The sequence below is a fragment of the Aspergillus candidus genome, assembly GCF_002847045.1.
Source record: "Aspergillus candidus strain CBS 102.13 unplaced genomic scaffold BDW47scaffold_86, whole genome shotgun sequence".
Taxonomy (NCBI): domain Eukaryota; kingdom Fungi; phylum Ascomycota; class Eurotiomycetes; order Eurotiales; family Aspergillaceae; genus Aspergillus; species Aspergillus candidus.
In genome coordinates, this window is record NW_020194091.1 from 26,764 (window position 1) to 54,529 (window position 27,766).

At 51.4% G+C, this 27,766-nt stretch overlaps 13 protein-coding genes and 1 non-coding gene across 14 annotated transcripts; 7 read left to right on the forward strand and 7 right to left on the reverse strand.

Annotated features, from left to right (window-relative positions):
• Positions 1-3: 3 nt before the first annotated feature.
• Positions 4-1,376, forward strand: cnaB (calcineurin regulatory subunit B). Its single transcript, XM_024814480.1, has 5 exons — positions 4-434; positions 498-550; positions 606-679; positions 761-1,095; positions 1,190-1,376. Exons 1-5 carry the CDS (start codon positions 326-328, stop codon positions 1,198-1,200), a joined length of 582 nt encoding a protein of 193 aa, XP_024667584.1. The 5' UTR covers positions 4-325; the 3' UTR covers positions 1,201-1,376.
• A 166-nt stretch (positions 1,377-1,542) lies between these two features.
• Positions 1,543-1,616, forward strand: BDW47DRAFT_t151. Its single transcript has one exon. It is a non-coding gene; the product is annotated as a tRNA-Ile (tRNA).
• A 403-nt stretch (positions 1,617-2,019) lies between these two features.
• Positions 2,020-2,954, reverse strand: BDW47DRAFT_113708 (uncharacterized protein). The gene is made up of 2 exons (XM_024814481.1): positions 2,822-2,954; positions 2,020-2,767 (listed from the first exon to the last, which is right to left on the reverse strand). The coding sequence occupies exon 2, from the start codon at positions 2,618-2,620 to the stop codon at positions 2,423-2,425; it is 198 nt and encodes a 65-aa protein (XP_024667585.1). The 5' UTR covers positions 2,621-2,767; positions 2,822-2,954; the 3' UTR covers positions 2,020-2,422.
• Positions 2,955-4,467: 1,513 nt separating this feature from the next.
• Positions 4,468-5,999, reverse strand: BDW47DRAFT_121099 (uncharacterized protein; the record flags this gene model as incomplete). Its single annotated transcript, XM_024815578.1, has 3 exons — positions 4,468-4,553; positions 4,629-4,907; positions 5,111-5,999. The coding sequence occupies 3 exons, from the start codon at positions 5,997-5,999 to the stop codon at positions 4,468-4,470; spliced, it is 1,254 nt and encodes a 417-aa protein (XP_024667586.1).
• A 2,938-nt stretch (positions 6,000-8,937) lies between these two features.
• BDW47DRAFT_113710 (mitochondrial 37S ribosomal protein uS9m) lies at positions 8,938-10,152 on the reverse strand. Its single transcript, XM_024814482.1, has 2 exons — positions 9,250-10,152; positions 8,938-9,178 (listed from the first exon to the last, which is right to left on the reverse strand). The coding sequence occupies exons 1-2, from the start codon at positions 10,097-10,099 to the stop codon at positions 9,087-9,089; spliced, it is 942 nt and encodes a 313-aa protein (XP_024667587.1). The 5' UTR covers positions 10,100-10,152; the 3' UTR covers positions 8,938-9,086.
• A 203-nt stretch (positions 10,153-10,355) lies between these two features.
• On the forward strand, positions 10,356-12,450 carry BDW47DRAFT_113712 (putative translation elongation factor eEF-1 subunit gamma). The gene is made up of 3 exons (XM_024814483.1): positions 10,356-10,420; positions 10,583-10,784; positions 11,055-12,450. Exons 1-3 carry the CDS (start codon positions 10,391-10,393, stop codon positions 12,050-12,052), a joined length of 1,230 nt encoding a protein of 409 aa, XP_024667588.1. The 5' UTR covers positions 10,356-10,390; the 3' UTR covers positions 12,053-12,450.
• Positions 12,451-12,538: 88 nt separating this feature from the next.
• On the reverse strand, positions 12,539-15,149 carry BDW47DRAFT_91326 (NIF domain protein). Its single transcript, XM_024820210.1, has 2 exons — positions 14,992-15,149; positions 12,539-14,922 (listed from the first exon to the last, which is right to left on the reverse strand). The coding sequence occupies exons 1-2, from the start codon at positions 15,103-15,105 to the stop codon at positions 12,928-12,930; spliced, it is 2,109 nt and encodes a 702-aa protein (XP_024667589.1). The 5' UTR covers positions 15,106-15,149; the 3' UTR covers positions 12,539-12,927.
• A 194-nt stretch (positions 15,150-15,343) lies between these two features.
• Positions 15,344-16,523, forward strand: rrp36 (putative pre-rRNA processing protein). Its single transcript, XM_024814484.1, has one exon. The coding sequence runs from the start codon at positions 15,388-15,390 to the stop codon at positions 16,441-16,443; it is 1,056 nt and encodes a 351-aa protein (XP_024667590.1). The 5' UTR covers positions 15,344-15,387; the 3' UTR covers positions 16,444-16,523.
• Positions 16,524-17,387: 864 nt separating this feature from the next.
• Positions 17,388-18,848, reverse strand: BDW47DRAFT_129824 (uncharacterized protein; the record flags this gene model as incomplete). Its single annotated transcript, XM_024817033.1, has 2 exons — positions 17,388-18,591; positions 18,658-18,848. The coding sequence occupies 2 exons, from the start codon at positions 18,846-18,848 to the stop codon at positions 17,388-17,390; spliced, it is 1,395 nt and encodes a 464-aa protein (XP_024667591.1).
• Positions 18,849-21,120: 2,272 nt separating this feature from the next.
• Positions 21,121-21,638, forward strand: BDW47DRAFT_113717 (uncharacterized protein). The gene has a single exon (XM_024814485.1). It carries the CDS (start codon positions 21,207-21,209, stop codon positions 21,540-21,542), a length of 336 nt encoding a protein of 111 aa, XP_024667592.1. The 5' UTR covers positions 21,121-21,206; the 3' UTR covers positions 21,543-21,638.
• A 67-nt stretch (positions 21,639-21,705) lies between these two features.
• Positions 21,706-23,089, forward strand: BDW47DRAFT_113718 (DNA-directed RNA polymerase core subunit RPC19). Its single transcript, XM_024814486.1, has 5 exons — positions 21,706-21,835; positions 21,889-22,257; positions 22,363-22,454; positions 22,544-22,620; positions 22,706-23,089. The coding sequence occupies exons 2-5, from the start codon at positions 22,129-22,131 to the stop codon at positions 22,837-22,839; spliced, it is 432 nt and encodes a 143-aa protein (XP_024667593.1). The 5' UTR covers positions 21,706-21,835; positions 21,889-22,128; the 3' UTR covers positions 22,840-23,089.
• Positions 23,090-23,127: 38 nt separating this feature from the next.
• On the reverse strand, positions 23,128-24,157 carry BDW47DRAFT_113719 (putative NADH-ubiquinone oxidoreductase B14 subunit). Its single transcript, XM_024814487.1, has 4 exons — positions 24,025-24,157; positions 23,874-23,935; positions 23,522-23,668; positions 23,128-23,377 (listed from the first exon to the last, which is right to left on the reverse strand). Exons 1-4 carry the CDS (start codon positions 24,065-24,067, stop codon positions 23,258-23,260), a joined length of 372 nt encoding a protein of 123 aa, XP_024667594.1. The 5' UTR covers positions 24,068-24,157; the 3' UTR covers positions 23,128-23,257.
• Positions 24,158-24,559: 402 nt separating this feature from the next.
• On the forward strand, positions 24,560-25,287 carry loc1 (the record flags this gene model as incomplete). The annotated part of the gene is made up of 3 exons (XM_024815579.1): positions 24,560-24,847; positions 24,919-25,068; positions 25,135-25,287. The coding sequence occupies 3 exons, from the start codon at positions 24,560-24,562 to the stop codon at positions 25,285-25,287; spliced, it is 591 nt and encodes a 196-aa protein (XP_024667595.1).
• BDW47DRAFT_91369 (putative hydrolase, alpha/beta fold family) lies at positions 25,288-27,516 on the reverse strand. The gene is made up of 5 exons (XM_024820211.1): positions 26,236-27,516; positions 26,096-26,176; positions 25,904-26,027; positions 25,721-25,849; positions 25,288-25,665 (listed from the first exon to the last, which is right to left on the reverse strand). Exons 1-5 carry the CDS (start codon positions 27,228-27,230, stop codon positions 25,477-25,479), a joined length of 1,518 nt encoding a protein of 505 aa, XP_024667596.1. The 5' UTR covers positions 27,231-27,516; the 3' UTR covers positions 25,288-25,476.
• Between the last annotated feature and the right edge of the window lie 250 nt (positions 27,517-27,766).

The window sequence follows — 27,766 nt, forward strand, 5'->3', positions numbered from 1 at the left end:
CTAGGTACTTTAAAGCTGTTCCGACCGTTTGGAATCATCCTTTGATTGGATCCGCTTTCTATCTATTTATCAACACCGGTGGCCTAGTTTGTTTGGGGTGGCTCATCATTGTCGATTCATTCCGCTTTGGGCCATAGTTAACCTCCCGTAATCGACGCCTACCGCCCTTCCGCGCCCGGCTCTCCTCTCCTCCCCAACTCCCTCCATCAACCTTTCCGCCCGCCCCATACATCCATCTCCTTTCCGCCCGCCCCATAGCTACCTTACCTTCTCACCTTCCGCCCGCCCAATCCATCGGCGCATCAACACTCGATCATACCCCACCATGGACCAATCCAGCGAACCCAACAATGCGGCTCTGTTCGATGCGCGGAGACGGAGGGGCTCGGTCGGCACCACCCGACTGTTTGATGACATCGTCTCCGCTTCCAACTGTTAGTTCTGGACTGAGCCTGTGCCGGGTGCAGCCACTGACTTGAACTTCTTTTGGGATCTAGTCGACAGAGATGAGGTGGACCGACTGCGCAAACGATTTATGAAGCTTGATAAGGTGGGTGGCGGATGCGAACGTTGACGGTGTCAGGGCGCTATTGACACTCGTATAGAACAGCTCCGGTACTATCGATCGGGATGAGTTCCTCTCCCTCCCTCAGGTTTCGTCTAACCCGCTCGCCACTCGGTACGTTACCTTTCGATCGATCCTACAGAATACAAAGAGAGGGGGGGAAACAGGATAAGCAAGCTGACAAGTGTGATGTAGAATGATCGCAATCTTCGACGAAGACGGCGGCGGCGACGTCGACTTCCAAGAGTTCGTATCGGGCCTCTCGGCATTCAGCTCCAAAGGAAACAAGGAAGAGAAGCTGCGCTTCGCGTTCAAGGTGTACGACATCGACCGCGACGGGTTCATCTCCAACGGCGAGCTGTTCATCGTGCTGAAGATGATGGTCGGGAACAACCTGAAGGACATCCAGCTGCAGCAGATCGTCGACAAGACGATCATGGAGGCGGATAAGGACCAGGACGGCAAGATCAGCTTTGAGGAGTTTACTGATATGGTGGAGAATACTGATATCAGTTTGAGCATGACATTGAGTACGTCCTTACCCCCCTCTCCCTCCCTCTCTCTTCGTCTTTTGTTGTATGGGTCGGGAGATGTGTGAATGAATGCTTACCATGTGAGGCACAGATCAAATTTAAGCTATGTTTTCTTTTTTTACGGTTCTGCGCTTTTCAACGTCCCTTTCGCCGATATGACCGATTACGATATGATAGTGACGACTACTGTAGTTTAAGTGAGATTTGCTTTAGATGATAGTGCGGGTGTACATACTCGGTGGTATTCACAGACTACATGCATCTCTAGTAAGAGTACAGATGGAATTTCTTTACTATTAAAGTAGTTTTTACCAAACCTGGGTATTGACATACCTTGGGTTGAGTCAACAAAGACAGTATATACTACCTAGGTGTAGCTATTATCGTCACACCCAAGAAAGCCCCAACAAGAATCCTCTAAGTCGAGAACAAATCAACCAACAAGGTCCTATAACTCAGTTGGTTAGAGTGTAGAGCTAATAACTCTAAAGTCGTGAGTTCGAGCCTCACTGGGACCACTTCTTTTTTCTTCCTCCGATATATTCTGCTAGGGAAGAATATTACCTTTTTTTATCCCTTTTTTGGAGGGGTTGTTCCTGTTGTTCGACATGAGAGAAAATGACAGGTTATTACTATCACTATTACTATTGTTATTGTATTGTTTGCATCACTCGCTTTTTCATTCGCTGCCTGATCTTGGCGGTTCTGATTGTCGGGTAAGGCGGTGGGAATAGGCAGACGTTCCCATTCAAGTGGTGGATACCTGAGGTTCCGATCAGGTGGTAGTGGGTCTTCGTCGATCCTCTCCAACCAACCATCTTTCGCTCTCGCAGTATATCTAGTAGGCACTATCTCATTCCTGACTTTCACCAAGCAATAATTGAAGTTCCTCATCACGGTAATCGACAAATTATATTCCGCTGGAGGACCTAGCTAGCTACGAGGATCCGCACTGACTAGCTCTTCTACTTCGGCTGTCAATCCGTCGACAGCGACACTCAACTCCCGACACGCAGAACATCCATACCCAACATCATTGGGAAAGACGGCGGAGAGGATCCAATTTACACCACTGCCATCTTCAAACCTTGATAAACATGTTAAGCATAAGCAGCCATGATTCATCAGCTACAACCCTCGGTGAAGACGAATTCTTCAATACCGTGAAAGCCAAAGCCAGTGCATACATGAACTCATTCCCAGGCCCAGATAATACCGGGCCTAACGTGGGTCCATTGGACGCCTAAGCAGCTGGTTAAGGGAGTGAAGTATGATGAGGAAGTACTCGTTTATCGAAATGACGTTCCTGGCTATCGTCTGTCAGTTACGGTGCTAGCCTCGCAATATGTCTCATTCTTGGACATTCAATTCCCTGAGGGTCTGGCATGTGGCACAGAGACTCGGTGTGATTGTCTAGCGTTGAAGGTGGCAAAGGAGGATGGCTTAAGGCTGCACAGAGTGATAACTTGAAAGATGCAAAGCCAACGCTAGACACATTCAAGGATGTCCGCAGGTATATCATGAACACCAAGCTATTTGACAAACCTACGGCTTTCTCATGGCTTTACCTATACTAAACCGTGGGAGTATCTTGCCATCGCGCTTGTCGAGTCAATGCCACTGTTAGGCTCTTATGAGATCGATGATAAAATAGACGGTTTAATGAGACGTGAGTCCTACCTATTCTGCTTGGTTGATTAGAGTCGCTAATGTCCAACTTCAGCTAAGAATGGAGCGCACCTTTCCTGGACACAATGGCACTGTCGAGATGATAATGAATAATAATAGAATGATAGTGCGGTTAGACATCGCGACAGGTTCTTTGAAACTGTTGGAACAGTCAGGGAATATTGATGATGTTGATGATTTTTATGGTGTTCATGAACTACGAAGAGGTTACGAATAGTTGGGAAAATATAAAGTCTCGAAAGAATATCCTCCAGCCTCTGAGTTTGATTAGATAGGTAGTACTTATTGTTTATGAGCTGATTAAAGCTATTACAACACTGAGTCAGTACGGAGTAACAGAGTATGCGCATATATAGACTATACCAGCTTTCAACATGAACACACCTACGAATGAACCAGATAATATAAACAGGAGAAAAGAAAGCCAACAGTATTCTACCTAATCTAACATAGCGATTACATCAGACATACCTCACTCTTCTGAAAGAGTTGAACTAAAATCCTACCTCTTGGAATAGATAAGTAGAATTAGAGCCGGCTGCATAAAGCAAGGTGACAATGACGCACAGCTTAGAAAGAATATCGCTCACTCTCCCCCCCCCCTCTTCTCTAGCGTAGTCTTGGGCACGAGCTGCAGATCGATCGATGATGTTTTGTATCATTGGTTACCCAAGGTATGGGTGGCTCTCTTTTGGGTGTGTGTTATTGTTTTATCATTCTATCTAATTTATTCTATCTTATTCGTCTTATCTCTCGGTCGAAAGTTCGTAGACTACTGCATACGAGGTACCGTACTATGGTGATACTGCTATGGATCCAATCTACATCTACGAATCTACTATTTTTATTCTTATTGAAAAGGTTTATAAAGTTAAACTATTGGAAATGTAATAAATAGTGTAAAGTACTACTACCTAATTGAATGCATCGCATGGGTTATTGTGTCATCCATACACCTGGGTATCTCCGACAATCAAGAAAAAAGCAAACAAAACCAACGAGAATGGTGAAAAAGGAAAAGGAAAAGAAGAGAACAAAATAAACCAAATCTTTGCATAACATGAGGTTGCGTTTTCCGGGCATCTATCGCTGAAAGACATGAAATAAATGAGACCAAAAAAAGAAGAAAATGGAAGAAGAAGAAAAAGCGCCCATCTATGAGCTGAGATGAGGAAAATGACGATCTGAGACACGTGGAGACGTGATATTGTTTGTGGTTTTCTTTTTTCTTTCTTGGGAGGGGGTTGTTTTGGGACTGCTGGGGCTGTTTGGTTGCATCGATCAGCGGACGGGTGGAGCCGGTTTAGCACGGACCATCGTCCCGGGACCAATCCTGCGCTCGGGCTCGGAAGCTAGATCCTGATAGATGCCCTTGCAGGAGTGGAGAGATCGGAGCAAGCAGATTGTGGGCAGAATTTGGAAAACAGAGTGGGGACCGGGGGGGAGGAAGATTAATCGAGTGATCCGGTGAGGACCATCATTCGATCAATAGTCTTGGGCAAACAGGGACTAAGTTAGCCCGATACCTGAACCCGAACCCACTGCAGAAGTACGGAGGGTGTCCGGAACAATGGGCGCTTCCGTACGGTGCCATTCCGGGTAGGAGGATCAGCGAGCTGAGCTGGAAACAGAAAAAGAAAAAAGACTCAAAAAGAAAAGAAAAAAAGGAGGTCATGGGGATCAGGCGGCTGTGGCGGGGGCGGTAGTCGTGTGAGTGTGCAACATTCCGGTTTGGTTCTCCATGAGATCGAGGCACTGTTCCAAGACTGCGTTGGGTTAGCTATACTCTTCTCCCCTACTTGGAATATCGTTCTCCAACGATAGCAAAAGAGAAGACTCACCACTAAGGATTTCCTCTTCCCAGATGCCCATCTGGTAATCGACCAGCCCATGCGATTCGATCCGGTCGCAAAGTTGAATCAACTCGTTGCCCAAACTTTCCAAAGTGTCCCCGCTCAGCAAACTGACGTGGGACGGGCGGCGACCAGACTGCAGCATTTCCTGAATCAGGTCTTTCTGCTTCTGACAAATCGCGAGCCAGCAGATGTTGAAATCATTCCACAGCTGGAGTCGATCCGCATAAAGTACCTGATCGTCACGTAAGATCCCTACATTTCGATCTCATCGATTGCAGTTAGCGCCTTTCTCTAGGACTAGTTGGAAGGGGGCGGCGCTAGTACACCATGACCAGGGCGATGGATGCGCTAGGATGCATGTCGTGCAAGGGTAGTCAGGGTTATGACAAGGCTGCAGTGCAATGAAGAAAAGAAGAAAAAAAAAAAGAAAAAGAAAAAGAAAAAGAAAACAAAATTAAAATCCTTACCTAGTCCCGGCGCATTGGTCACTAGCCACTCGGAAATTTCCAACAGGGATCGACTAGCCTCGACCAGCCGGCCGGCGCGCGTATGATCAAATGTCTCTCGTAATGCTTGCTGAAATTGCGCATAGGCCTCGTTCAGATTCGGCGGGTCCGTCGCATCCTGCGGCGGTGGTTGCGGTGGTTGCTGGGATGGTGGCGGGCGGTGTTGGAGTGGGGGCGGTGGCGGTTGCGAGGTGGATGAGGAGCCTCCGCTGGCCATGGGGTTGATCTCCGCCATGGTGGTGGGAAAGGGTTGGGATGCAGTCGAGCGGCCAATGGGACCAGACGGGTTATAAGAAGTATGGAGCGGCGAGGTGAGGTACGGGGATCCAACGCCGGGAGGCACCCCGGGGCCGGTCGGTTCATTAGAAGGGAAGTATTGTGGAACGCCAAATTGGCCGGTCAGGTCGTCCATGGCTGCAGACGGCCGTCCTTGGTAGGGTGGCACGACCTCGTACGGCCCCTGTGCGGAGCCCTGTTGGGGTATGTTGTAGACCATGTCGGGCTCGTAAGGGGCGAAGGACAGTTGCTGGGGGTGCTGGGGCTGGCGCTGGCGCTGGGGGTCGCGCAGAGCGGGCGGAAACTGTGGCAGGTCCCCTCCCCCTTGCAAGGACGGCCCCGGGAAGGCGCCGTCTGTGTATTCGTAGTCCATGTAGGTGGACATTCGAGGCCGGGCGGCGGCTTGTGACAGCGATGCAGGGTCCCCACGTGCGGGTTGCAAGACGGACTGTCGGAAGCGCTCAGAGTGCGCCGCACTGGCCGGATGGCCAGAACGGCCGCGACGGGACATGGCCGACCTGGCCGGGAAACGGGAATCGTCATTGTGTTTCATGCGTCGGGTGTCGCCATCCATACCACTCAGCGGGTCCCACAAGATGCCTCTACACGATGGATCGAGGTCAGGGGACCAAAGCGCTGGGGGCGACAGCGGCGGACTTGCGTACGATTCCAGCTTGGGCGAAGGGACCGTCGTACGGAGGTCAGAATCTTGATTATATTTCTTGCTTTCTTTCCTCCCTTTTTCGTCCCCTCCTTATTCGTCTAGATATATAGTATATATCTCACGAGAAAGAACGATCTCAAGAAACCACCAGATGGAGGAAGTTGATATGAATTATACCGGGTTTGATTTGTGATTTTTCTTCTTCTCAGAGGGATGGTTCTGGAAGGGATTGAGAAACCAGCCACGGATGGGGGCAGATGAAGCATGCACTGGTGCCACGAGTTCAGTAATGCCGGACGGCAGATGGGTGCCACGCGATCTCTACGCTCGGACTGTCAGCATGCGACGGATTTATTATAGTCAAATCATACGGAAGGGAATATTGTGGGGAAGGAGGAGGGGGAAAGAGCATGTACCTCGATAAGTGCGGAGGAGGTCAGTTGTGAGGGAGTGGGGTTCAGGTTTGAGTTATCAACGCGGAGAGGAGAGATCAGAAGGATCTTGCCGCGGGATACGTCACTTGGGCGATGAAGGATGAGGGTTAATGTGAGTGGGTGGAGGCGAAGATCAGCGTGGGACGACGAGTGAGAATGGATGTTTCAGATGTGTGCAGTGTAGATGTATGAGTGTTCATACAAGGTTGTTGCAGTTTGGAGAGTGAAGGGGTTCTAGGATAGAGAAGTAGGGGAGCAAAGATGGTACCAAGCTAGTCGAGGAAGGAGAGAGACTATGAGAAGAGAAGAGAGAAGTGAAGAGAGAAGTGAATACAATTGAAACAAGACATCTGAATGGGATTGATGGATTACTTATACGTAGCAGCAATCAGGCACGCCACGGAGGGAACCCCCCTGGACCGACCATCGGGGGCTGAAGGAAGATGATCGAATCCGGAAAGAAAGGAATCATGGCGGATGACTGGAGACAATGAAACGGGGAGTTCGTCGGATCATGATGAGAATGATCGGGTTGGGGATCTCGATCTGGGATTGATCTGGGATTGATGTGGAGACTACGGAGTGGGGAATCAAAAGGAATAAAAATCAGTAAAAAGAGGAGGGAGAAAAAGAAAAGAGAAGAAGAAGAAAAGAAAGGAGAGAGGATGACGATGAATGCAATCAATAGTTGCATGGGTGGAGTTCTCCTGCAGGTGGAGTTCGAGATGTTCTCATAAAGAAGCAGCAAGCAATCAATGATTCTTTCTATGTTTGACTGGTTTCATCTATATATATCGAGGTTGATATAACTGTATAGGTAGATAGGTATAGGTATAGGTGTATTATGTATCATGCAAAAATATGAATATAGGTGTGGTAGGTATCATGCAAAAATATAGATATAGGGATCTTCTGTACAATATAATATAATATATGATCCTATACGAAGGATCAGCTGAACAAACTAGACGGAAGGAAGTTACCGCTCCCTTGGGTTCCGACAGGTTGGTACTATATCAATCAATACAACCGGGATACTCAGGGATAGATAAAGATACAGATTTATTGATGTAGTATAACAAATATAACCATGTCCAATACGATATAACAGATCGATATATGATACAATCATCTCAAATACCAAGAACATAACCCTACAGACAATGCTCCGTAGATAAAGTAGAACCAAAGTCCTGGAAAGCCAGAGGGTCGTGCGCAACTTAGTGGATTGACTAGTGAGTCCCTCTGATCGGAATTTGGAATCCACCTATCCTTCTCAAAGTGAGGCGTCATCTGAGTATATAATTATCTAATAGGTAATCTAAATCATATCCGATAATTGAAATAATCATAGTGTCATCGGGGATGAAGGAAATCCGATCTCCTGTCTGACATGATCCTCCTCAATTCCTCACCCTTGCAGCTTATCCACGCATGGTTGACATCCAGATCGATGCATGAAATGGACAACTCAAGGACTACTGAGCCAGCAGGAAAATTGCCAATTGAACTGATGACATGACTGATTTCTTGCCATTCTCGGATCCCCGTCATCAGGCATTCATATGGTCATCAGTCCTACGAAGATCTATATTATTCACCATGAGTATCTAACGTCCGGAAATTCTACGCCTCTGTTCAGCCTTGAAAATCATCAAATAATATATTTCTACATATTTATATATATATATCAATAAATAAATAAATCCGTGTAACGGGGTTCGTACCAAATGGCAGGGTTCACCGCAGTCCCGCCTCATGGTCTCTTTGCATGCAGTTATATTCCAGTGGAGATGACAGCTTCTTCTTCCATGACTCCTCTAGATCTTTTCTCAGGTGCATGAACGGTGTATACTCGGATAGACCTAGACCAACCATCACCTACATTCTTCTTTCTTCCTATATGTGTATTTTCACCACATACCAGGTATATCATATTATATCATTACTCCTAGTCCTGTACAACAATCCACCCCCAAAGCAGACCTCCCCTCCGCCTGACGGATTTCCCCCGTCTTCCGTAGGACAAACCACCTGAAAGATTCCAACATAATAATAAAAATAACAATTAGATAAATGAAAGGAAAGAAAAAATAATAGAAAGGAAAAAGAAAAAGCCTGGAATCCTCCCGTCCATGTCAAAAGGATGTAGACGTGCCCACCCAATAATCATAGACAACACGTGTTGGTCGTACCAAAGTTCCCGGCCTGCGCTTGAATATTTCGGCTTCAATAGTTTGGTTCAGGGGTTGGCGTTGGACAGCAGGTCGCTATTGAATAGTAGTACATGGTTGATAAGGATGGGCTATATTATGGGTATGGACTGCTGTAGTTATGGACGCACGTGTTGGTTTCTCCTTCTGTCTCTAGGTTTTTCAAGGTTTCTCTTCGTGTCTTGAAACGTCTGACACTGTGTGATGCTGCTTACTATACGGGACATACTTGAACATGATAGGTTATGTAGGTAGATAGGAGGAATGATAATAGTACAGCTCGCAGAATGTAGAACTAGGAAATACCCAAAAGGAAAAGTACATAGAAAGAAAGGAGCCCAAATATCCCCTCACCGCTTGACCCAGGTGGGCATCTTGCGCGCCTTGAGATGACCAGGCTTCTTTCTTTCCACACGTCGTGCATCCACCGTGATAACGCCGGCTGTAGAATAGCTGTTAGCAAAAGTCCCACTTTCAACCCTACCGAGGAAGACCAAAGGAAAGAATACATACCCTTCCGGAGAATCGGCTTCAGACCCGGCTCATGCACCATCAAGGCCCGCCCGACCGCCAGCGCGACGGCTTCCGCCTGCCCCGTCGTCCCCCCACCGCGCACCGTCGCCCACACATTGTACTTATCCAGCCGGGACGAACTCCGCAGCGCCCACGACGCACTCTCGCGGTCGTGGATCCGCGGGAACGCCTCCGCCAGCGTCTTCCCGTTCACCATCACCTCCCCTTCGCCCTCCACCACCGTCGCAACAGCCGACGACTCCTTCCGCTTCCCCCGCCCGCGCGCCCGTCCCATCTCATCCACCGTCGGCGGCGCCGGCTGGAAACTGTACGGGTTACCGGGACGGAGGAACTCCGTCAGCATGGCCGTCACCTCCGCGGGGATCACCGCGGGGTCGATGCGGTTTAGCCGCTGCAGGAGCTTGAGCATGTTCTTGTACTTCTTCGTGGCGACGGGCTCGCCCACGTAGTCGCGGAACTGGGCCAGCTTCAGCCAGGCCTTGCGCGGCGCTTCGTTCGCGGGCACCGTCGGCAGTGCGGAGTTTTGCGCGAGCAGTCGCTCCAGGCCCAGGATGTTGTCGATGAACTTGGGGCTGCCGGAGAAGTAGGACCGAGATCGGGGCACGATCCGTGCCGGCAGGGCATGGAAGGCCGAGAAGTCGATCTCCGGGGCCGCTTGCACTTCGGTCGCGTATGTGCGCTGCTGCTGGGAGAGGCTCGGGACGGCGTTCCGGGTGATGGGGCATGTGGGCGTTTTGGAGGGTTGCAGTAGGGACGACCGCCATGGGGCAGCACTCCGGCGGACGGATTGCATGGCCTGCAAGACGCAATTGGGGCTCTGCCACGCCATGATTGCCAGAGAAAGAACGAGAAAGACTGGGCAGCAAAACGGGTGGGATAGAATGCCAGACCGGGCTGGATGGCTGGATGGAGCTCGGCGATCCTGAGGTTTTTCGACGTACGGTCACGTGCGCGGACAAACACGGCTCCGGGGTCCCGAAGCGGCGCCAACGCTGATTCGCACAAATTTCCTCCAACCCCTCGATCCATTTTTTTTTGCTCTTTTTCTTCTTCTTCTTCTTCTTCTCTTCTTCATCTCTCTTTCTCTTCACTATCCTTCCCCCCCCCTCTCTCTTTCACAATGGCCTTTGGAAAGCTTTACGGTCTTCCCGTATGTCCATCCCTTTCGTTTCCCTGAACTAGGGGCTTGTTTCTTTATCTTTGCTTTGGTCTCTACATGATGGATCGAGAGGGGCTCGATCGGTCATTGTGGGAGGCACATGGCTCTCGTCTGCATAATCAACCAGGCGTCAAAACTGACGGTTGGTAACAGGACAACCCTCGCACCATCGCGATCCTCGTCGCTGCCAAGAGCAACGATGTTGATCTCGAGTTGGTGAAGACCGAGGCTGACTCGACTGCCGCCTTCAACAAGTCGGCCGAGTTCACCAAGCTGAGCCCTCTGGGCAAGGTCCCTGCTTTTGAGGGTGCCAACGGCTACACTCTGTCCGAGGCCATTGCCATTGCTGTGTATGGTATGTATAGCAGTGTTGGTTTTTTTTTTTTATCTTATTTTTGATTGCATATTCCCCTCTTAAAATGATGAGCAAATTTTTTTATTCAAGTTATCCCTGGCAGAACAACAGTGTTGACTACCCAAACTCTGATTCACACTTTTTTTTCTTCTCGAATCTGAATTAACCCTAAAGCGGGGTAATTCAGACTAGAGAAGGAAGAATTTTCATGTTACATTTTACATTTTGTTTTACAATTTTTTTTTTGGCCAAATTTGCTGACCATCAAAGTCACCTCGCAGAATGAGAAGACTACCCTGCTCGGCAAGACCAAGCAGGACTATGCCTCCATCCTCCGTTGGTTGTCCTATGCCAACTCCGAGGTCCTCTCCAAGCTCGGTGGCTGGTACCGCCCTCTCATGGGCAAGGACCCCTACAACAAGAAGAACGTTGATGATGCCGCCAAGGCTTCCCTGAAGGCCATCGGTGTTCTCAACACCCACCTCACTGCCAACACCTATCTCGTTGGCGAGCGTATCACCCTGGCTGATATCTTCGCCGCGGCTCTCCTGACCCGTGCCTTCGCCACCGTTCTGGACAAGAAGTTCCGCTCCGAGAACCCTGCCGTCACCCGGTGGTTCCAGACCATTGTCAACCAGCCCGCCTTCAAGGCCGTGGTTGAGAAGCCCATCCTCGTCGAGGAGACCATCAAGTACACTCCCCCCAAGAAGGAGGAGAAGCCCAAGGAGGCCAAGCCTGCTGCCGCCCCGGCCGCTGAGAAGCCCGCCGAGGAGAAGAAGGCCAAGCACCCCCTGGAGGCCCTGGGCAAGCCCACCTTCGTTCTCGATGAGTGGAAGCGTTGCTACTCCAACGAGGACACCCGCCCCGCCGCGCTGCCCTGGTTCTGGGCCAACTACAAGCCCGAGGAGTTCTCCCTGTGGAGTGTCAACTACAAGTACGACAACGAGCTGAAGCTGACCTTCATGGCCAACAACCTGATCGGCGGCTTCCACGCCCGTCTCGAGGCCTCGCGCAAGTACCTGTTCGGTGCCCAGTCCGTCTTCGGCACCAACTACGACTGCGCCATCCGCGGTGTCTTCCTGGTCCGCGGCCAGGAGGCCCTCCCGGCTTTCGACGTCGCTCCCGACTGGGAGAGCTACGACTTCGTGAAGCTCGACCACACCAAGGATGAGGACCGCAAGCTCGTTGAAGACATGTGGGCCTGGGACACCAGCATCACCCTGAACGACAAGGAGTACCCCTGGGTTGACGGCCACGTCTTCAAATAAATGTCTGTTGTGATGGTAACCACATCCTGATGGATGATGATCCCCTCCCTCTCGCCGGGCCCGTCCACTCCAAATCCATGGACGGAGCGGGGTCTCCCCCCCTCCCCGGTTTTTTTAATGTCTATGCTTATGTGGAACGGTTTACGTGTTTTCATTCGTCAACCCCCCTTTTTTTTCTCTTGCAAAAATTATCTTCTCGTCATGCCACGTTTACGATTTGAGATGCTGGATAATAGCTATAGCTAACTATTCGCAACGAAGAATGGCACTTGCTGCCACCCCTCAGGGGAAATACTTTACCTTGGTAGTTGTCATATCAACTTAGTAGATAATAGATACCCAATTATAATCATCTGTCGCCAGTCTTTGGACGACTAACGCGATACCACACCTGCCTCTATAAAAAAAAAAAGAATAGCACAGCTCAGAGCCTACACCCGCACTTGATTTGATACATTTGTGAAAGTGAATTGGATGGATGGACTCAGTCGTCCTAGTAAAAACCTGGGTATATCATGATACAGGAAACACATCATCCACCCATAGAATGACAAATGAAAGCGACAACAGCAAGAACGCAACCAATCAAACCTGTCCGCCACAAGAAACAAAAATAAAATAAAATAAAATAAAAACAAATGGAATGAATCGAAAGTTAACACCATTTATCATTCAATGCGGAATGACTGTAAAGCGTGTACCGTCGTTCTAGGCAAAGACGGGGGATCAAACAAAAAGAAAACCATAATTTGACCCATCCCATCCATGCCCATACCATATGTACAGAACAAAGTAGGTAGTAGTGGTAGTATGCCAGGCAAGCGCAATGTCAACAACCGTTTAAGGAAGAAGCAGCAAAGTCAATGTGCTCTAATCTAAACATTCAGCGACTCCTCTAGTCGATCTAGAAGGTAATTGTCGGATTTGGTAGATGGGGCTGGGGAGGACGAGCGCGTGTTGTGGGGTGGTGAGCTGGTTGTGGTGGTTGTGGTGTTCGTTGAAGGAGGAGTGGTGGCCGTGGTGGTGGTCGTGGTTTGGGAGATAGATCTGGGGATGGGGGACACTGCTGCTGCTGCTGCTGGATTTTCTGTTCTGGTGTCTTTGCTTTTGTCTGTGCTGGTATTTTCTTCAAGAGAAGCAGAACAAGGGATAGAGACTCCACCATCGTCTCGCGACGCCGACTCAATGACAGTAGCAGGAGTAGTGACGGCAGCGGGCCCACCCTCCACAGCAGCCACCGACGAAGCAGCGTCGGTATTCCGATCGGCTCTCCTCGCCTTCTTCCGTGCCAACTTCACCTGCTTCTGCGCCTTGCGCCTTTCGACGCGAAGCTGGCTGCGAAGCTGGTCTTCATCTGTAACAGGCGGCGGCGGCTGCAGCGGGTCGTCCGAGGAAGGGTAGACGCCCAGATCGAGGACCGTCTTGACGTCGTCTGACAACTTCGAGTTCCATAGTCGGAGGGCTTTGCTGACGTCGTCGTATTTCGACAGCGCCTCGAGGCGATCCAGCACCTTGGGGAAGATGTCTTCGTCGCCGGTGCCTGGTGGGTTGGTGAATTCCGGGATCTCGAGGATGTTGTAGGGCTCGCTGAGGGCTTTGAGCTTGCTGTCGTCGATTAAGATCGTGTTGGTCTGGTTCCAGGGGCGTCTGGCGCGGCCTGGATATTTGGCTTGGATGGACTCGTTGGCCCAGACGGTCTGGAGGGTCTTGTAGACTTGCAGCTTGGAGCTGTATTGTTTGGGTGTGAGGCCGAATTTGTCCCGGCCCCATTCGGCGACTAGGGCCTTGCGTTTCTTGCCTGGGAAGAGTTGTTGGCAGATTGCGTTTACCGTCTCTGGGCGGGAGCTGGACCAGATCATGACTTTGTATTTGGACATTAGGGTTTCGAGGAAGTTCTCTAGACCCGCTCTGCTGGCGAAATTGGGGGGCATTCGGCGGTGTTTTCGGCAGATGAGGGTCCCGTTTAGGTCGAGGATGACGAGGAGGGGCCGGAAGCGAGCTTTGCTCTTTTGAGGGGGGAGAGCAGACTGGGCGAGGTATGCCTCTGTGGCTGATGGAGGGGATACAGGGGAGTGCGATCGTCTTCGCTGCGCGTTGGCGGATTTGCGTCCCAACCCTCCTGGGGTACTGGCTGCTGCAGGACCAGCTGCTGCAAAGGCCGTGGGGTCCATGTGGAAGGGGGACGGTGTGTTCCACATGGCCGGTGTGGGTGTCATGTTCAAGAAGGGCGGCGGCGGCGGGAATGGTAGAAAGTTCGCAGGATTGCTGTAGTCACTCCACTGCGGCATGTTGGCTGCGCCGGGTGCTTGTTGGCCAGCAGGGAGCTGATTTTGTAACGGTTGCGGTCCTGGCATACCCTGCGACTGAAACTGTCCTTGGAAATCCACCAATGATGGGTCCATCATGTTGGGCAACATGGGGAACATGGGAAAGGCGTTCATATCCGGGAATCCCATAAAGGCGCCTTGATTGGACGACGTGCTCGGATCGTAGGCCGGGACAAACGACTGCGGCATCGAAGCCGGTCCCTGCGACCCTCCCACGTTCGATACAGAGGACTGTGCCGCTGCGTCCAAGCCCCCGGGCATCGCGCCCATATTGCGTTTCTTGTTGGGGTTCCTCGGGGCGGCCTTGTCTGATTGTTGACGAGAACCTGAGGTCCAGCGCGTTTGGTATGGTCGCCATGCGCCATCGGGGGTCTGAGAGTTGTTCTGCGCTGCGTTGTCACCGCCACTCTTGCCCCCATTTGTGATATTCTGGGGCTGGCCCCCCGGCTGGGGGGGACCGGTGCGACGCTTCTTCCTCGTCATGGAGGAGTGTGAGAAACGAAAGACGTTTACGGGAGTCGAAACGAATGGTTCGGATAAAAGCTGCGCGAAGCGATCAGAATCCAACCTGTGAAACTAACACTTAAAGACACAGATGGATCCACTAAATACCTTGTAGAAATCACCCCGCGGAGTCCAACGGGGAGACGACGATCTCGTGAACGAGAGTAGAGGAAAGCGACAGACCGAACTAGGGCGATGGCCCCATGACATTACAGTCCGCATAGAAAGGATGAGACCATCGATCCGACCCAGCAGGGAGATATCGCGAGAAAATGGGAAGAAGCAAGAAGACGATTTGCGACGATGGCGAAAAAGATCCAAATAAATTCGCGACAAAACGGTTATCAGCCAATCACGGATTGACCGCCTTTGACACCGCCCTTTTGACCGGGCAGAAATCGTCCGTTTCGGTTTTCTTTTTTCTCATTTTTAGTTGAAAGTCTCAACTACCTGATTTATTCTTCCCCCCCCCTCCACTGGATACACTGGGGAAATCCAATCGGCATGGCAATTTCAGATCTACTCAACCGGCGCATGCAAGCGCGGCCGGACGATGACGAAGAGGTTTATTCCGAAGGCTCAGGCAGCGAAAACAGCGCCAATGGATCAGACTCAGACGACTCCGACAACTCCGACAATGCACCCTCAGCATCAGACATGGAGTCAGATCTAGGCGAAGAAGACGAGGAATCCGACGATGCCTCCGAAGGCGACTCCTCCCCCCCCAAAGAAGCAGACGATTTCCAGTCCTCCCTCAACAGCATCTCATTCGGCGCCCTAGCCAAAGCCCAAGCCTCCCTGGGCCCCAAAAGCAAACGCACCAAGCAGACCGCAGAAGCAGGTAAAAGTGAAGACTCCCCGCTAGACGACATCCGGGCGCGCATCCGCGAAGCGCGCGAGCAGAAACGCACCGCTTCATCGTCCTCGTCATCAAAAGGCAAATATGACTCGGAGAAGAAGCAGCTCTCCCGCTCCTCGAAACACGCCCCCGCAGTGCAGACCTCCAAGCGCGCCGTCTCCCGCAAGCGCACCGTCGTCGAGCCGCCCGCTATCCAAAAATCGCGCGACCCGCGCTTTGACCCCACCGTTCTCAGCCAGGGCGGCGGGCAGCATAACCCCGAGGCTGCGCTCAAGGCGTACGCATTCCTAGACGAGTACCGCTCTGCGGAGCTGAAGGAGATGAAGGAGAAGCTCCGGCGGACGAAGAATCCGGCGGAGAAGGAGGCCCTGCAGCGGAGTATTCGGTCCGCGGCGGATCGGGAGCGTGCGATTGCGAATCGCCGACGCGAGAAGGATGTGGTTGCTGAGCATAAGAAGCGCGAGAAGCAGCTTATCCGTGAGGGCAAGAAGAGTAACCCTTACTTCTTGAAGAATTCGGAGATGAAGAAGCAGGTCTTGCTTAAGAAGTATGATAACATGAACTCGAAGGAGAGGACGAAGGCGTTGGAGCGCAGACGCAAGAAGGTCGCCTCTAAGGAGAGGAAGCAGATGCCGATGGATCGGAGGGGGTTGGATGATGGTGGTGCTGAGGAGCCTAGGAAACGGCGACGTATGGATTAGTTTGAGCCTGTGTTGTCTTTTGAACGCTATTGCTTTTATTTACCATTGAGGTATCGCTTTTATTTACCCTTAAGATATCTGTCTATATCTACGATCAACAAATACCAGAATCTACATATCAAATAGTGTTGAACCATCATGTAAGACTCTAGGCCAAGCCACTTTCACATTAGGTATCGAGATAGCGCAGCTCCAAATGTTCAAATATTAGGCAAGCAAACCAGACTTCATCGAATGGTGACGGTATGTCCAAAAAGAAAAAGAGAAAGAGAAAACCGAGTAAAAATCAACAAACCATTGGTATCGCAACCGGGAATCAACAAACAAATCGCCAATAAAAGAGAAACAAAAAGACGAAAAAGAAGAGAAGAGAAGAGAAGAGAAGAAGAGTGAAAAAAAGAGGCAAGAAGTAGAGAGAAGGAAAAGATAGTAAGGAGGGACTCAAAAGCAAGAAAACATCAACAACATCAAGTCAACATGGGTCTCAACATAACATGTCCTCAGACAAGGTAGTAAATGGCATGAGCTGAACGCCTGGAAGATCGAGGCGGACAAAGATGAAAACAGGGACAAAGAAGATAAGAATAGAGCATTAGCCCTTGACCCTGCACGGGGTAGAGAAGTGAAGCAACAGAAATCAAACGAAAACTCAAAGAAAATCCATAGATGTAGACTTGTTCATGCTCTTCATATACGCAAATGTAATTGCATATTCATCAATCCCCGATGGTTGGTCACTCCGGTCATTGGGCAAGGTGACCATTACCCTCCCGTCAAGCGACGGATGATTGACCCCCTCCACGTCGGGAGTAATTCCACCCAATATGAGAGATATGGACCATCGGTGCGAATATCAGACTCCAGTAAAGGACATTGGTCACGCCCCAATGTCTGTCAACGTATGATGGGGTAGTTTTTGCGGCCGGCACACTGAGAGACTGCGTCTAGGAATGAAAGAGATCCCATGCACGGGAGCATAGGCCCAGGAACTCTTCCTTCTTCTTCCGCTGCGTCTCGGGAGAATCGCGGCCGGCTCCAAAGGGTCCGTACGAAGCGCTCGGGGGCGGCCCCAGGGCGGGGTTCGTTCGATGGAGCTCCGGGCCGTGGCCCAGCGGGGGGCTTCCGTTGTCCTGCTCGTATTCGCTACGGGGGCGACGACGCGAGGTTCCCTCGTGGGCAAACAGCATCGGGTGCGGAGCGGGGGCAGACGGATGCGTCCCCATGGACGCCTCCGGGTGCGTCGGAGCCGACTTGCCCAGGCGCGGGGAGGGCGGGGTCGGAGGTTGATGCCCCCCGTAGTGGACCATGCGCGGCAGCAGATCCTCCCGCCCCCCCGAGAGTTCCTGGACGGCCTCTTCGGCCGAACGGTACTCGCGCGGCCGGTGGGAGGGGGGCTGGGGGACCCCCGTGCTGGGTATCCGAGGGGAGGGCAACGCGGCCAAGGATTTCGGGTCGGAGGAGTTGGAGGCGGAGGTGGAGGGGTAATACGGCGCCCGGGTTACCTCCCGGTCCCGCGCACCCAGGGTCTCCGATCCAAAGACATCGGCGAGCGGGGGCAGGCGGTTGTTCGTCTGGGTGGCGGGGACATGATGGATGTGGGAGGTGGAGGCCAGGGTCGGGCTCTGGTTGACGACGTGGCGCGTCAACGGCTGGGCCTGGTGTCGGCCGGTGAAGGTCTGGTTCAACGGGGCGGATTGAATGACACGCTCACTGGCGAACTGGGCGGCCGAGGGGGGCACAATCGACAAGCCCGGCGGGCGTTTCTTGGAGGCCGTCTTGGGCGGGCCGAGCACGTGTGCGAAGCCCTCGGACCCATCATCCTTGGCCGACCGCTGCAGGCGTGACTCGATGATAGAGCGCTGCTGATCCCGGACGGACAGGCTCCGCTGCAACTGCTCTCGCATGATGGGATCATGGGTTTGGAACCCGGGAGACAGGCAAGCGATGCCCACTTGATGCATATTGACGCCTTCTCGGGCGGTCATGGGGCCTCCGGGGGCACGAGCGGACAGCCGATCGGAATTGGGAAGGCTGGTGGAGAGATCTAAACGGCGGGGACGCGGACGGGAGTTTTGTGACTGGATGGCGGGCGAGGAGGGGGGTTCTTTCTTGACGAAGACCTTGGGGCCATGGCTACCATTCTGCAACCTAGCGGACGAGACAGACGTTAGCTTCGGCACCCGGAAATGGGGGGAACGAATCTTCAGTACTTACGACGGCGAGCTTTGGTTCTTCCCCGTGGGCGAACTCTTCGTCGATGAACCGTCGTGCGAACCGCCAGACGGTCGGGGCGGCGTGGTGGTCATCGTCGGTGCCAGCGTTGGGCACGTCCTCGGACTCGGATCACGGGTCATATGCGGCGAGGATAACGGGGCAGCCGTCGCAGGCGCAACAGCTGTGGACATGACGATGAAGGGGGGTATCAAGATATGAAGACGGTGGAGTCGTCCACCAACGTTGTGCCGACGGCGTTGAGAGCGAGGATGGTTTTCGTTCGGGTTGAGAGTCGGGGGTTGGGGGCCGTGTAATGGAAATTCAGAACCTGACAGAGGACGAAAAACACCGACCGGTGCCTGGACGACTGGATTATATTGATTTCCACCGGTTTTCTTTTTCTTTTTCTTCTTTTCTCTTCTCACGGAGCCACCAGATTGGGAGTCTCCGGTGGCCGCACCAGCGTTCCAACCGATTGTTTTGTGGAGCGGAATCAATAGACGCCCAAACAAGCTTCTCAGTGACAGGCGCTCAATTTGCGACGAGCATCGGCCGATCACACCGAAATCCAGTCGAAAGTGGATTGAATTCCCAAGCTCGGCGGAGCGGTTATGGGGGAGGGGGGAAGAGAGAGAGGGGGTGGAGGAGGAGGTCCGATTAGGAGAAGGAGGGGCGAGGTGGACGGTGAGCTTCAAGACCGTGACGAACCACCAGCGGCTAGAAAAGTCCAAAAAGAAAGAAAGGAAGAAAGGGAAAAAAAAAAAAAAAAAAGAAAGATCGAGACCAAGGAGGGACGAGTGAGGTCTAAATCAAGCGCACAACAAAGAAAAGACAGGCCGACAGGGGAGAGAGAGAGGTGGCACAAATGCCAGGAAGTTGTTGGTCGGAGAGAGGAAGGCGAGTGGTCGGAGCGGTTTGCAGTGGGCGGCTAAGTGTGATCATCACAGTTTGGGGATTCTTCTTGATCGTTTGACGTTTGCTATCTTTATATCTTTCCCTGTCAGATCTATCTATCTGTCTATCTACATCTATATAAGAAGATATAGATAGATGTATATAGATAGATTTGAATATCGAGAGACAGATAGATAGGTAGATTGGTAGATAGATGTTGAATACTCAGTCCGTATATATAAAGAAAGAAGAATTAATAGACTTGACACGTCCCCAGTGTGACCAGACCAGAAACCAAGTGGATCCCCCCGTCGAACCAGATCAAATCATCAATCTATTAGATACTAGTCGCGTTAGTGCCAGAAATGAAACCCAACATGAGACGGCATCAACTCCTGACCAGCCGCGGGTCCATTGATTGGCACGGGTCTGAGAGGCTGAGACATGGTCTGTTTCCATTCTCTTGACCTTTCTTCCTGTTTCTTCAATTGCTGAGTGAGGACTGACAAGACTGATGTTGTTCAGCGTTTCATTAAGGTTTCCCACGCGACTCAGCACGAGTCTTCATCATCTTCATCTGGAGAGAAGAGATGAAAGATTCCCCCCTCACTTATTATAGAACAAACCACCGTTTCTCCACGTCCGCTCCAACCATGGAACCATCTGCTCCAAAAAGATTCTGGAGATGCCTGACCCAGAGATCAGATTGATTACCACAACTTATTCTTAGCACAGGTGGAGTAGGGGGACAACAAAGATTCACCGCGGAGACCTAGTACAATTTCCGCCCCCCGTCCGGGCCCTCCTGGGTCAGGTCAAGTCACCCTGGGTCAAGGTCCAAGGTTCGAGTCTCATGTCGAGTGTCATCCATGAATTTCTGATTGTCCTTGTCCGGGTGGACCCGTGGACCTTGCAAATTAGAATCAGGGAAACGAGGAGTCGGAGGATCCTGCTGGAACGAACCACTAGTTTGTGGGTCCTTTCTCCCCCTGCTCCGGACAGGGTTCTTGTTGATTGGCTTGAGTGGTGGTCCTCCAGTTGTCGGGGGATTTTGTGCCTTTTTTTTTTTGTTTCTCACAGCAATCAGATGGAAAAAAAAAAAAAAAAAAAAAGAAAAGAAAAGAAAAGAAAGGATGCTCCAGCAAACTGTCAATCGGTGGCAATGTATGGCTGCCATGTTTTTCATCAGCGGGAGATTGCGGACAGCTCGCTCCTCTTCAGCTCCCAATCAAGGGACATGTCTCCTTTTGGATGCTCTGTCGTTCAATGCAGCGTGTCATGGGAGATGGAGATACACCGTGTACTCTGCACCTGACTCTCAGTGGACTGTCTCTGATCGACTCCGTCCGACCTTCGATCGTAGTCCTGTGCATCGTACTGTATACTGTACCTTAGTCCACGTCCACTTTTGTAGATCGTACTATCAACTTCTCCATCCCATCCGACCACCCCCAATCAAACCCGTCCAGCATGTAATTATAGCATCTAGCGTCGATTGTCATTTCCACCATTCTGCCTCCCATCTTCTGGGTATCCCCAATATTGCCGTGCGCCGAGTCCAGACTGCAAGCTAATCCCCAGCACGGACTGGCATCAATGATTTGACCAGGATCTGTCGGGCCCTGACTGCTGGTGGTCTTTGCGTCCAGCATGCGATGCTGGTCGATCGCAATCAGTTTAGTTTATTGCCGACGCTAGCGATTCCATTCGGTCTGGTTTGCTGCTTCGACACCTCGCATGGAGGTGAAGAAACAGAAAAACTTCAGGTAGACTGTTCCTGGCGTCATGCTTGGAAGCTGGAGAAACGACTTGCTGGCTACCGCACCATGGCGATTCATCCACAAAGGACCCCATGGAGGCATCCTGCATTGACTGAGACCCCCTCACATCCTCCTCCGTACATAGATGTCTTGAGCTCTATATGCAACCCACCTTGCGATCGACAATTGCCCAGATTGAACTGGGGAATTGACTTCCACACTCCACGCTAAAGACATTGCAGGGCAGTAATATGTACAAGCAATACCTTCATCTTCCACATCCTCACTTGAGATAGATACCTACCTACCTATCTAAGTAAATATGAGAGCAGTATCGCTCAATCCGACTCACCGCCTAACAACGCCGCCAATCCCCGAAGGCGGTGAGCCCAGCCCAGCTTCCTATCGATAACCGTTTTTCGGGATTTTTTTTTTTCTCGCTCAGCGTGAACATTTGCGACGATCTTATAGCTTTACTTTTCCAATCCAACACATTGCTCTCGGGATCAATTCAATAAGAGAAAGTCAGTATTTGGATAAAAAAAAAATCAACCATCTTCTAACCCCGTGCAAACAGATTCAACCCGCCTCAACCCCACCCCAACACCAAGACAAGACGAACTTTTCCCCTCCGCCTCCACCTCCACCCCAAGCGCTCACCGTCGCATCCACCGTGGGTGTCCGAATCAGAATAATCCTCCGCTGGTAGACACCACCGGCTTGTCCCCCTTGCACCGTCAGAGTGACTCCGTTTCCTCACCGTGTAACAACAACTTTCTCCCTCGTGCGACAAGTTTAGACTCCGAACACGATCACAATGCCGGGCTCCGTTCACTCCCAGGACCAGGACCAGGACCAGTCCATGATGGACGCCGCTCCCCAGGATCAGGAGCAGCAGCTCGACCAGGAAGATGAGTTGGAGTTGGAGGAGAAGCGCATCGTTGTGGTTCGTCCCGTCCCTCTTCCCCAGGAGGTTTCGCTTTTTGGAACTTATCCTTGTTTTCCTGCTTCGTCCACATGTCACGGGCTTGACTGACCGGGTTTGATACAGCTGCCTGGTGCTACTGAGACCGCGGCGTCGTTCCAGTTTGAGGGGGAGGGCCATACGTTGGGTAATTCTTTAAGATATGCCATTATGAAGAAGTACGTCTTGCCTGTATTCCGGGACACACACACATCCAGATAGTCAGAGGGGGAAAAGACAGAGAGACGGACGCTAACACCAACTGCAGCCCCCAAGTCGAATTCTGCGGCTACACTATCCCCCACCCCTCGGAGAGTAAAATGAACCTCCGAATTCAAACCTACGGTAAGATAGCTATACCTTTGCCCCCCCACCCGAAAGACCAAAAAAAAAGAAGAGAAGAGAAAAGAAGGTCTAACAGTAGATACAGACACCACCAACGCCATCGAGGCCCTCGAGAAAGGCCTGGAGTCCTTGATGGATCTATGTGACGTTGTTACGGAGAAATTCACTTCCGCGCGCGATTCGTTTAACGCTGCCGAGGCGGATAAGATGAGCTCGTGATGTTGATGTGCTTGTAGATATATTATCTTGTTTCTCTTCTTCTTCTTTTTTGTTCACTTGAACCTTCCCATTTTTTGTTCTTATGACATGTGATGTTGTTTCTGGCGTTGTGTATAGAAAAGCTGCATTTGTCTCTTTTTCTCTGGGGAGCTATATATCTTGCTTCTTCATTATTTTCTCCTTCCTATATATGTGCTTGATAATACGATCTGAGTTCCATAGTACGGAAGACACACGATTCCACACCTCATAACCTACCATTGCAACTACGTAAGACGAAAATGGAAGCAAGACGGAAACCGAAAGCCGACGTTAGCTATTTTAAACAGTATATACATAACACACTCTATCAGAGTCGTCCCTCTCCCTAGAAACGTAAACGATGCAAAGATGAAAAACACAGAAAGGAAACCAGAACTCAATTGCGGCCCTCCAGGAACCCCGAGATGAAGTTGGGGGGTAGGCGGGCGCCCGGGTCCTCCTCTGGCCGGAAGTACTTCATGACGTGCGAGAGCTGCTTCCAGAAGTTGAGGGTTTCCTATAACAATAGCAAGTCAGCACAACGCGGACCAGATAAGAATGGAAAGAGGTGGAGTGGAGTATGCTCAGGTATCATAATGCCTGGTAGTATCCCTCCACCAGAGTAAACGGATCCATTGGATGATTCTGACGGGCTACGAACCTGGAACTCGGCGTGACTCTGGAAGAGCAGCACATCCACCACCTTCAGCTGGCTCACGTAGCGGTGCTTCTCGAATTCCTGGCGAATCTTGGTGCGGATGGCGGAGACGGGAATGTTCAGAGAGTACATGGTCTGGATCTCAGGGGACTGTAGCACAGTGGACCACCCTCGGCGGCTTTAAAGTCAGTCTAACCATTCTATTCCACGATTTGACCACTCCCTAGAGCTTGTTTCTCCCCCCTCTCCCCCGGGCGTTCCATCCGGATATCGAATTTGAACAAGACGACAGGTCAACCCGGACGAAGGGGGCCTAGCTCCAGGGAGATAGTAGGTGGATAATCGGACTACTGACCGCTCTGAGCCATTCTCTGTAGTTCTTGAGGACACGGGACCGGGCATCGGACCAGTTCACAGCTGTTGGAGAGCACGCATGGTTAGCTCGGTTTTCGTCCATTGAGATCGCAGCAATTTCTAAGGTCGTCTCAGAGTGGGCTGGAACGTACAGGAGCGCGTGCGCTGGGCGAGGAAGGTCGGGTTGATCGTCATTTTGAATTATTCCCAGGGTCAATTGCTACCACAGACACAATTGACGACTATCACGGCGGGGGGTTTGGGCGCGAGGAAGAGGAGAAGGTGGGAGTGACGATGGGAAATGGAACGGGCACGGTCGCTGGTGGAGGTCGGAGTGGCATCCTGCACGGTGGTTCACCGCCTGCCTCTTTGGAAAAAAACTCATTCGGTCTTTGCGGTTGGCGCTTATCTTTTTTCCTCCATTTTTCAAGCTTTTTTTTATTTTTTTGCCCGGCACTTTTTGTTGATTTGGTTTTTCGTGATCACTTTTAATTGCATATTTCACCATTTCAGAGATAGTTCTGTCAGATTTCAAGGCAGAGATTTTGTGTTTGGGACTTGCGACACCAACCGCTAGATTTTCGCAGTCGCAACAAGCGGGACCCGGTCGAAAACATTTCCACCCCCCGCCACGTGCTCACCCTGATCTCAACTGATCTATAACTGTTCGTCAAAAGAATCAGAGATATGGCTCCGAAACCGTCCGTCAAAGGCAAGCCCTCCTCGGGAGGCGACTCGAAAAAGTCAGGCAAGCCGCTGTCGTCGTCGTCGAAAGTGAACAAGAAGAATGTCAAGCGTCCGCCGCCCAAGGAAGTCAAGGCGAAGGCTCGCACGGAACCGAGCCAGTTGAAGAAGACCAAGAAGAGAGAATACACCGAGGCCGAGCTGGGTATCCCTGAGTTAAATGCGATCACGCCTGTGGGTGTTGTGAAGCCTAAGGGCAAGAAGAAGGGAAAGACGTTTGTGGATGATCGGGTATGCTCCTGTCGAGAAGGGTCGTTTCGTTGGGAGGTAGTGCGACTTGCTAATGGATGGTTGTTATATAGGACGGAGTTGCTACGATCATTGCCATGGTCAATGCTGAGAAGGAGGGCCAGATCGAGTCGAAGATGATGAAGGCTCGTCAGCTGGAGGAGCTGCGTGAACTCCGGAAGAAGGAGACCGAGGCTCGACAAGCGGAGAAGAAGAAGAAACTGGTATGGTGGCTCCCATCTCTCCTTATCTGACTGCTGTGGTTAAGTGATGCTAACGTCGATGAACAGGATGCGACGAAAGACTCGATCCGTAATAAGAAGAAGCCCGGCAGTGAGAACAGCGCACGATCCGGCGGCTCGGACTCGAAGTCCAAGGGGGACTCGAAGTCCAAGGGGGACTCGAAGTCCAAGGGGAAGAGAAAGAGCGTTTCTTTTGCTTAAGGGACGGGCTACATTGCAAAAATCAAAAGTAATCTTTGTCTATAGCGAAACTATGTATCTAGATAGGGTTCTGGCGTTGTTTAGGTCTATACTTTTCCCCAAAAAATCCTGCATGACAGTCATTTCACATCATCGTTGGCTTCTCAACAAGATCCAACTGTATGTTTATCGATCTAAAGCAACGGATCTTTAATCCGACTGTACAATATGCAAATTGAGCTTGCGCCGCATTGGCGCAAAGTCCGGTTTGGGGGAAACGTCGGCGTCCTTGTTGGGACCCTCGTGGCTGGCAATGTGGCAGGGGACCTTTTCGGGGTCTTGAATCTTGAGAGGTGTCTCCCAGTCCACCTCGGCCATTTTGTTCAGGAAATTGTTGACCTGTCCGGAGGGGTTAACGTAGGGAACAGCGGATTAGCGACAAAGGCAGACGTACCGGCTTGACAAACCACCGTCCTCCTCCCAGTTCAAACCATCCAAGATGCCCACCCCAAGACGTGGTCATCATGACACCGTACGGCGTCTGAGTTACCTCCTGGTAGGGGAAGGCTTTAGACGAGGCAATCTGCGACGGGTCAGCTCAAGTCACAGTTGAACGACCAAACAATCAGCTACTCACCGGGTCGTCCTCCGCTTGAATGCAGAAGAAAGGGATCTTAATGCCATGCAGAGAGTCGATCGATGAAGCGTCGCGATAGTACGCACCCTCGGTGGGGTAGCCCCACGCTGCGCACTGCAGAGCCCTATACAGGAGAAAATAAAGTTAACCACTGATTCTTCCAAATTAGAGGTATCCATCAGGTCTTCTTACCGGTCAAACTCATGCAAATGTGTGATACTCCTCACGGCCTCTACATCGATGCGAGGATTCTTGGAAATCTCTTCGACATGTCTAATTTGGAAAAGCGTCAGATGGGTAGGACTCATCAGGGTATCCGTCCTTTCACTCACTGTTCGAACAGCGCCTTCATGCTCGTCCCCATGACCTTGCTGTATACATTAAGGCCCATCACGGTGTTTTGCAGATTCGACGAGCTGACGTCTAGATTCCAAGGGCTGGCACAGAGGACCGCCGCTTTCAACTGACAAGCATCACCTTCCTCGCCCAGATACTGTGCACGTATGTTAGAGTGTTCAACGCGCTGCTGGGCTTCATGGGGATAACATACATTGGTCAGGATGTTGGCCCCAAGCGAGAAGCCGATGCCGAACAGGGGCCGGTTCGGGAAGGTCTTCCGGAGCCACTTCACGGCTTGCCGAACATCCCAAGTCGCGCGCGCATTGTAAAGGACACCGGTAGAGATCTTAGTCTGTGCACAGCCTCGAGAGTTCACCACACACGCTTCCCAGGTTCCGTCGGCAACTAGAGGCGCGACTACATGGCGGAGATAAACTTCGTGTGACCCGCCACTCAAGCCGTGGAGCGCGACCAGCATCGGCCGGGTATCATCCGAGGGGAGCGCAGACAATTGATCCGGAGAGAAAAAGCTTGTCCGCTCCGGGAGACCCGACGGTTGGGTGTGTATCCGCTCTGGATCCGTCTCCGGGCCCTCGGTTGGCACTTCGTAAGGCTTCACCATAAAGTCCATCGCGAAATGTCCACTATACATCGGGCTGTCCGCCTCGAACATCCGTCGCTTGTAGTACACGGGAACCGGGTCGTACTTCACCGCGGTCCAAGCCGTCTGCAGATGACCATTGAAGAGGAGTGGGTTGAGATCGCAATGGGTCGGTGTGGCGGCACGGCAAATATCGATGAGTGTAACCTGTTCCTTGCCGGCCGATTTGCCTGCCTTTCTGGTCAGGATTAGACCATTATCCTTTGCATTGTGAAACGAGATGCGTCCCTTTGGCCGGAGCCATGACAGCGCGCCCATCACGAACAACCCGGACAGGACAAATGGCCAGAAGTTTGATGAATCGAGCAAGAGGTCGGTGAGAGACATGGGCTGTGGTCAAGACAGGTGAGACGAGAAGAGAAGAACGGCGAGAATGAAAAAAAGTGTATCCGGGTCAGTCTGTCAACCAACTATCCATTCTTCTTCCACTTCCACACTGAATCTGCTGTGTCGCAGGAAAAACCGGTTATTATTTCGATGCCTCGGCATGATCTCTGCCGATAAGAGAAATCTTGTGTAAGCGGCTTATCGGCGTGATGCCTCAGGTATATACCAAATTATGCAATGATCGCCCTGACTAAGCTGTGGCACATCACGAGATGCACAGAGTGGCTATGATCTCGTCATTTGACTTCCTCTTCGCTGGTCATGGAGACATCCTCGTTTCTTGTCTTCTCGTCGATTTGCTGCAATCATTCGTGCTTCTTCCAGCGTCCTTACCTGCTGCAGCGAAAGCATGGACATTCTCGCCGGTCCTCTAGGCTTTGGGGCTGCCTACCTTGATGCGGTCATACTAGGTTCCGCTTGCGGACAGACCCAAGGTAGATCTGGGTTGGATGGCATCATAGACTCACCCCCTTTGC

Excerpts from the sequence above, each read along its gene's own strand:
- BDW47DRAFT_91326 (XM_024820210.1), bottom strand. The coding sequence starts at position 15,105 with ATGCGGACTGTAATGTCATGGGGCCATCGCCCTAGTTCGGTCTGTCGC. Across the intron at positions 14,923-14,991 it reads CGCGGGGTGATTTCTACAAG|CTTTTATCCGAACCATTCGT; the intron begins GTATTTAGTGGA and ends CGCTTCGCGCAG.
- rrp36 (XM_024814484.1), top strand. The coding sequence starts at position 15,388 with ATGGCAATTTCAGATCTACTCAACCGGCGCATGCAAGCGCGGCCGGAC.
- BDW47DRAFT_91369 (XM_024820211.1), bottom strand. The coding sequence starts at position 27,230 with ATGTCTCTCACCGACCTCTTGCTCGATTCATCAAACTTCTGGCCATTT. Across the intron at positions 26,028-26,095 it reads CATTTGCATGAGTTTGACCG|GGCTCTGCAGTGCGCAGCGT; the intron begins GTAAGAAGACCT and ends TCTCCTGTATAG. Across the intron at positions 25,666-25,720 it reads GACGGTGGTTTGTCAAGCCG|GTCAACAATTTCCTGAACAA; the intron begins GTACGTCTGCCT and ends CCCTCCGGACAG.
- cnaB (XM_024814480.1), top strand. The coding sequence starts at position 326 with ATGGACCAATCCAGCGAACCCAACAATGCGGCTCTGTTCGATGCGCGG. Across the intron at positions 435-497 it reads CATCGTCTCCGCTTCCAACT|TCGACAGAGATGAGGTGGAC; the intron begins GTTAGTTCTGGA and ends TTTGGGATCTAG. Across the intron at positions 551-605 it reads GATTTATGAAGCTTGATAAG|AACAGCTCCGGTACTATCGA; the intron begins GTGGGTGGCGGA and ends ACACTCGTATAG.
- BDW47DRAFT_113717 (XM_024814485.1), top strand. The coding sequence starts at position 21,207 with ATGCTGGTCGATCGCAATCAGTTTAGTTTATTGCCGACGCTAGCGATT.
- BDW47DRAFT_113710 (XM_024814482.1), bottom strand. The coding sequence starts at position 10,099 with ATGGCGTGGCAGAGCCCCAATTGCGTCTTGCAGGCCATGCAATCCGTC. Across the intron at positions 9,179-9,249 it reads GAAGCCGATTCTCCGGAAGG|CCGGCGTTATCACGGTGGAT; the intron begins GTATGTATTCTT and ends GCTATTCTACAG.
- BDW47DRAFT_113712 (XM_024814483.1), top strand. The coding sequence starts at position 10,391 with ATGGCCTTTGGAAAGCTTTACGGTCTTCCC. Across the intron at positions 10,421-10,582 it reads GAAAGCTTTACGGTCTTCCC|GACAACCCTCGCACCATCGC; the intron begins GTATGTCCATCC and ends GGTTGGTAACAG. Across the intron at positions 10,785-11,054 it reads CATTGCCATTGCTGTGTATG|TCACCTCGCAGAATGAGAAG; the intron begins GTATGTATAGCA and ends TGACCATCAAAG.
- BDW47DRAFT_113708 (XM_024814481.1), bottom strand. The coding sequence starts at position 2,620 with ATGATATACCTGCGGACATCCTTGAATGTGTCTAGCGTTGGCTTTGCA.
- BDW47DRAFT_113718 (XM_024814486.1), top strand. The coding sequence starts at position 22,129 with ATGCCGGGCTCCGTTCACTCCCAGGACCAGGACCAGGACCAGTCCATG. Across the intron at positions 22,258-22,362 it reads AGGAGAAGCGCATCGTTGTG|CTGCCTGGTGCTACTGAGAC; the intron begins GTTCGTCCCGTC and ends GGTTTGATACAG. Across the intron at positions 22,455-22,543 it reads AGATATGCCATTATGAAGAA|CCCCCAAGTCGAATTCTGCG; the intron begins GTACGTCTTGCC and ends CACCAACTGCAG.
- BDW47DRAFT_113719 (XM_024814487.1), bottom strand. The coding sequence starts at position 24,067 with ATGACGATCAACCCGACCTTCCTCGCCCAGCGCACGCGCTCCT. Across the intron at positions 23,936-24,024 it reads CGCCCAGCGCACGCGCTCCT|CTGTGAACTGGTCCGATGCC; the intron begins GTACGTTCCAGC and ends GCTCTCCAACAG. Across the intron at positions 23,669-23,873 it reads ACAGAGAATGGCTCAGAGCG|TCCCCTGAGATCCAGACCAT; the intron begins GTCAGTAGTCCG and ends ACTGTGCTACAG.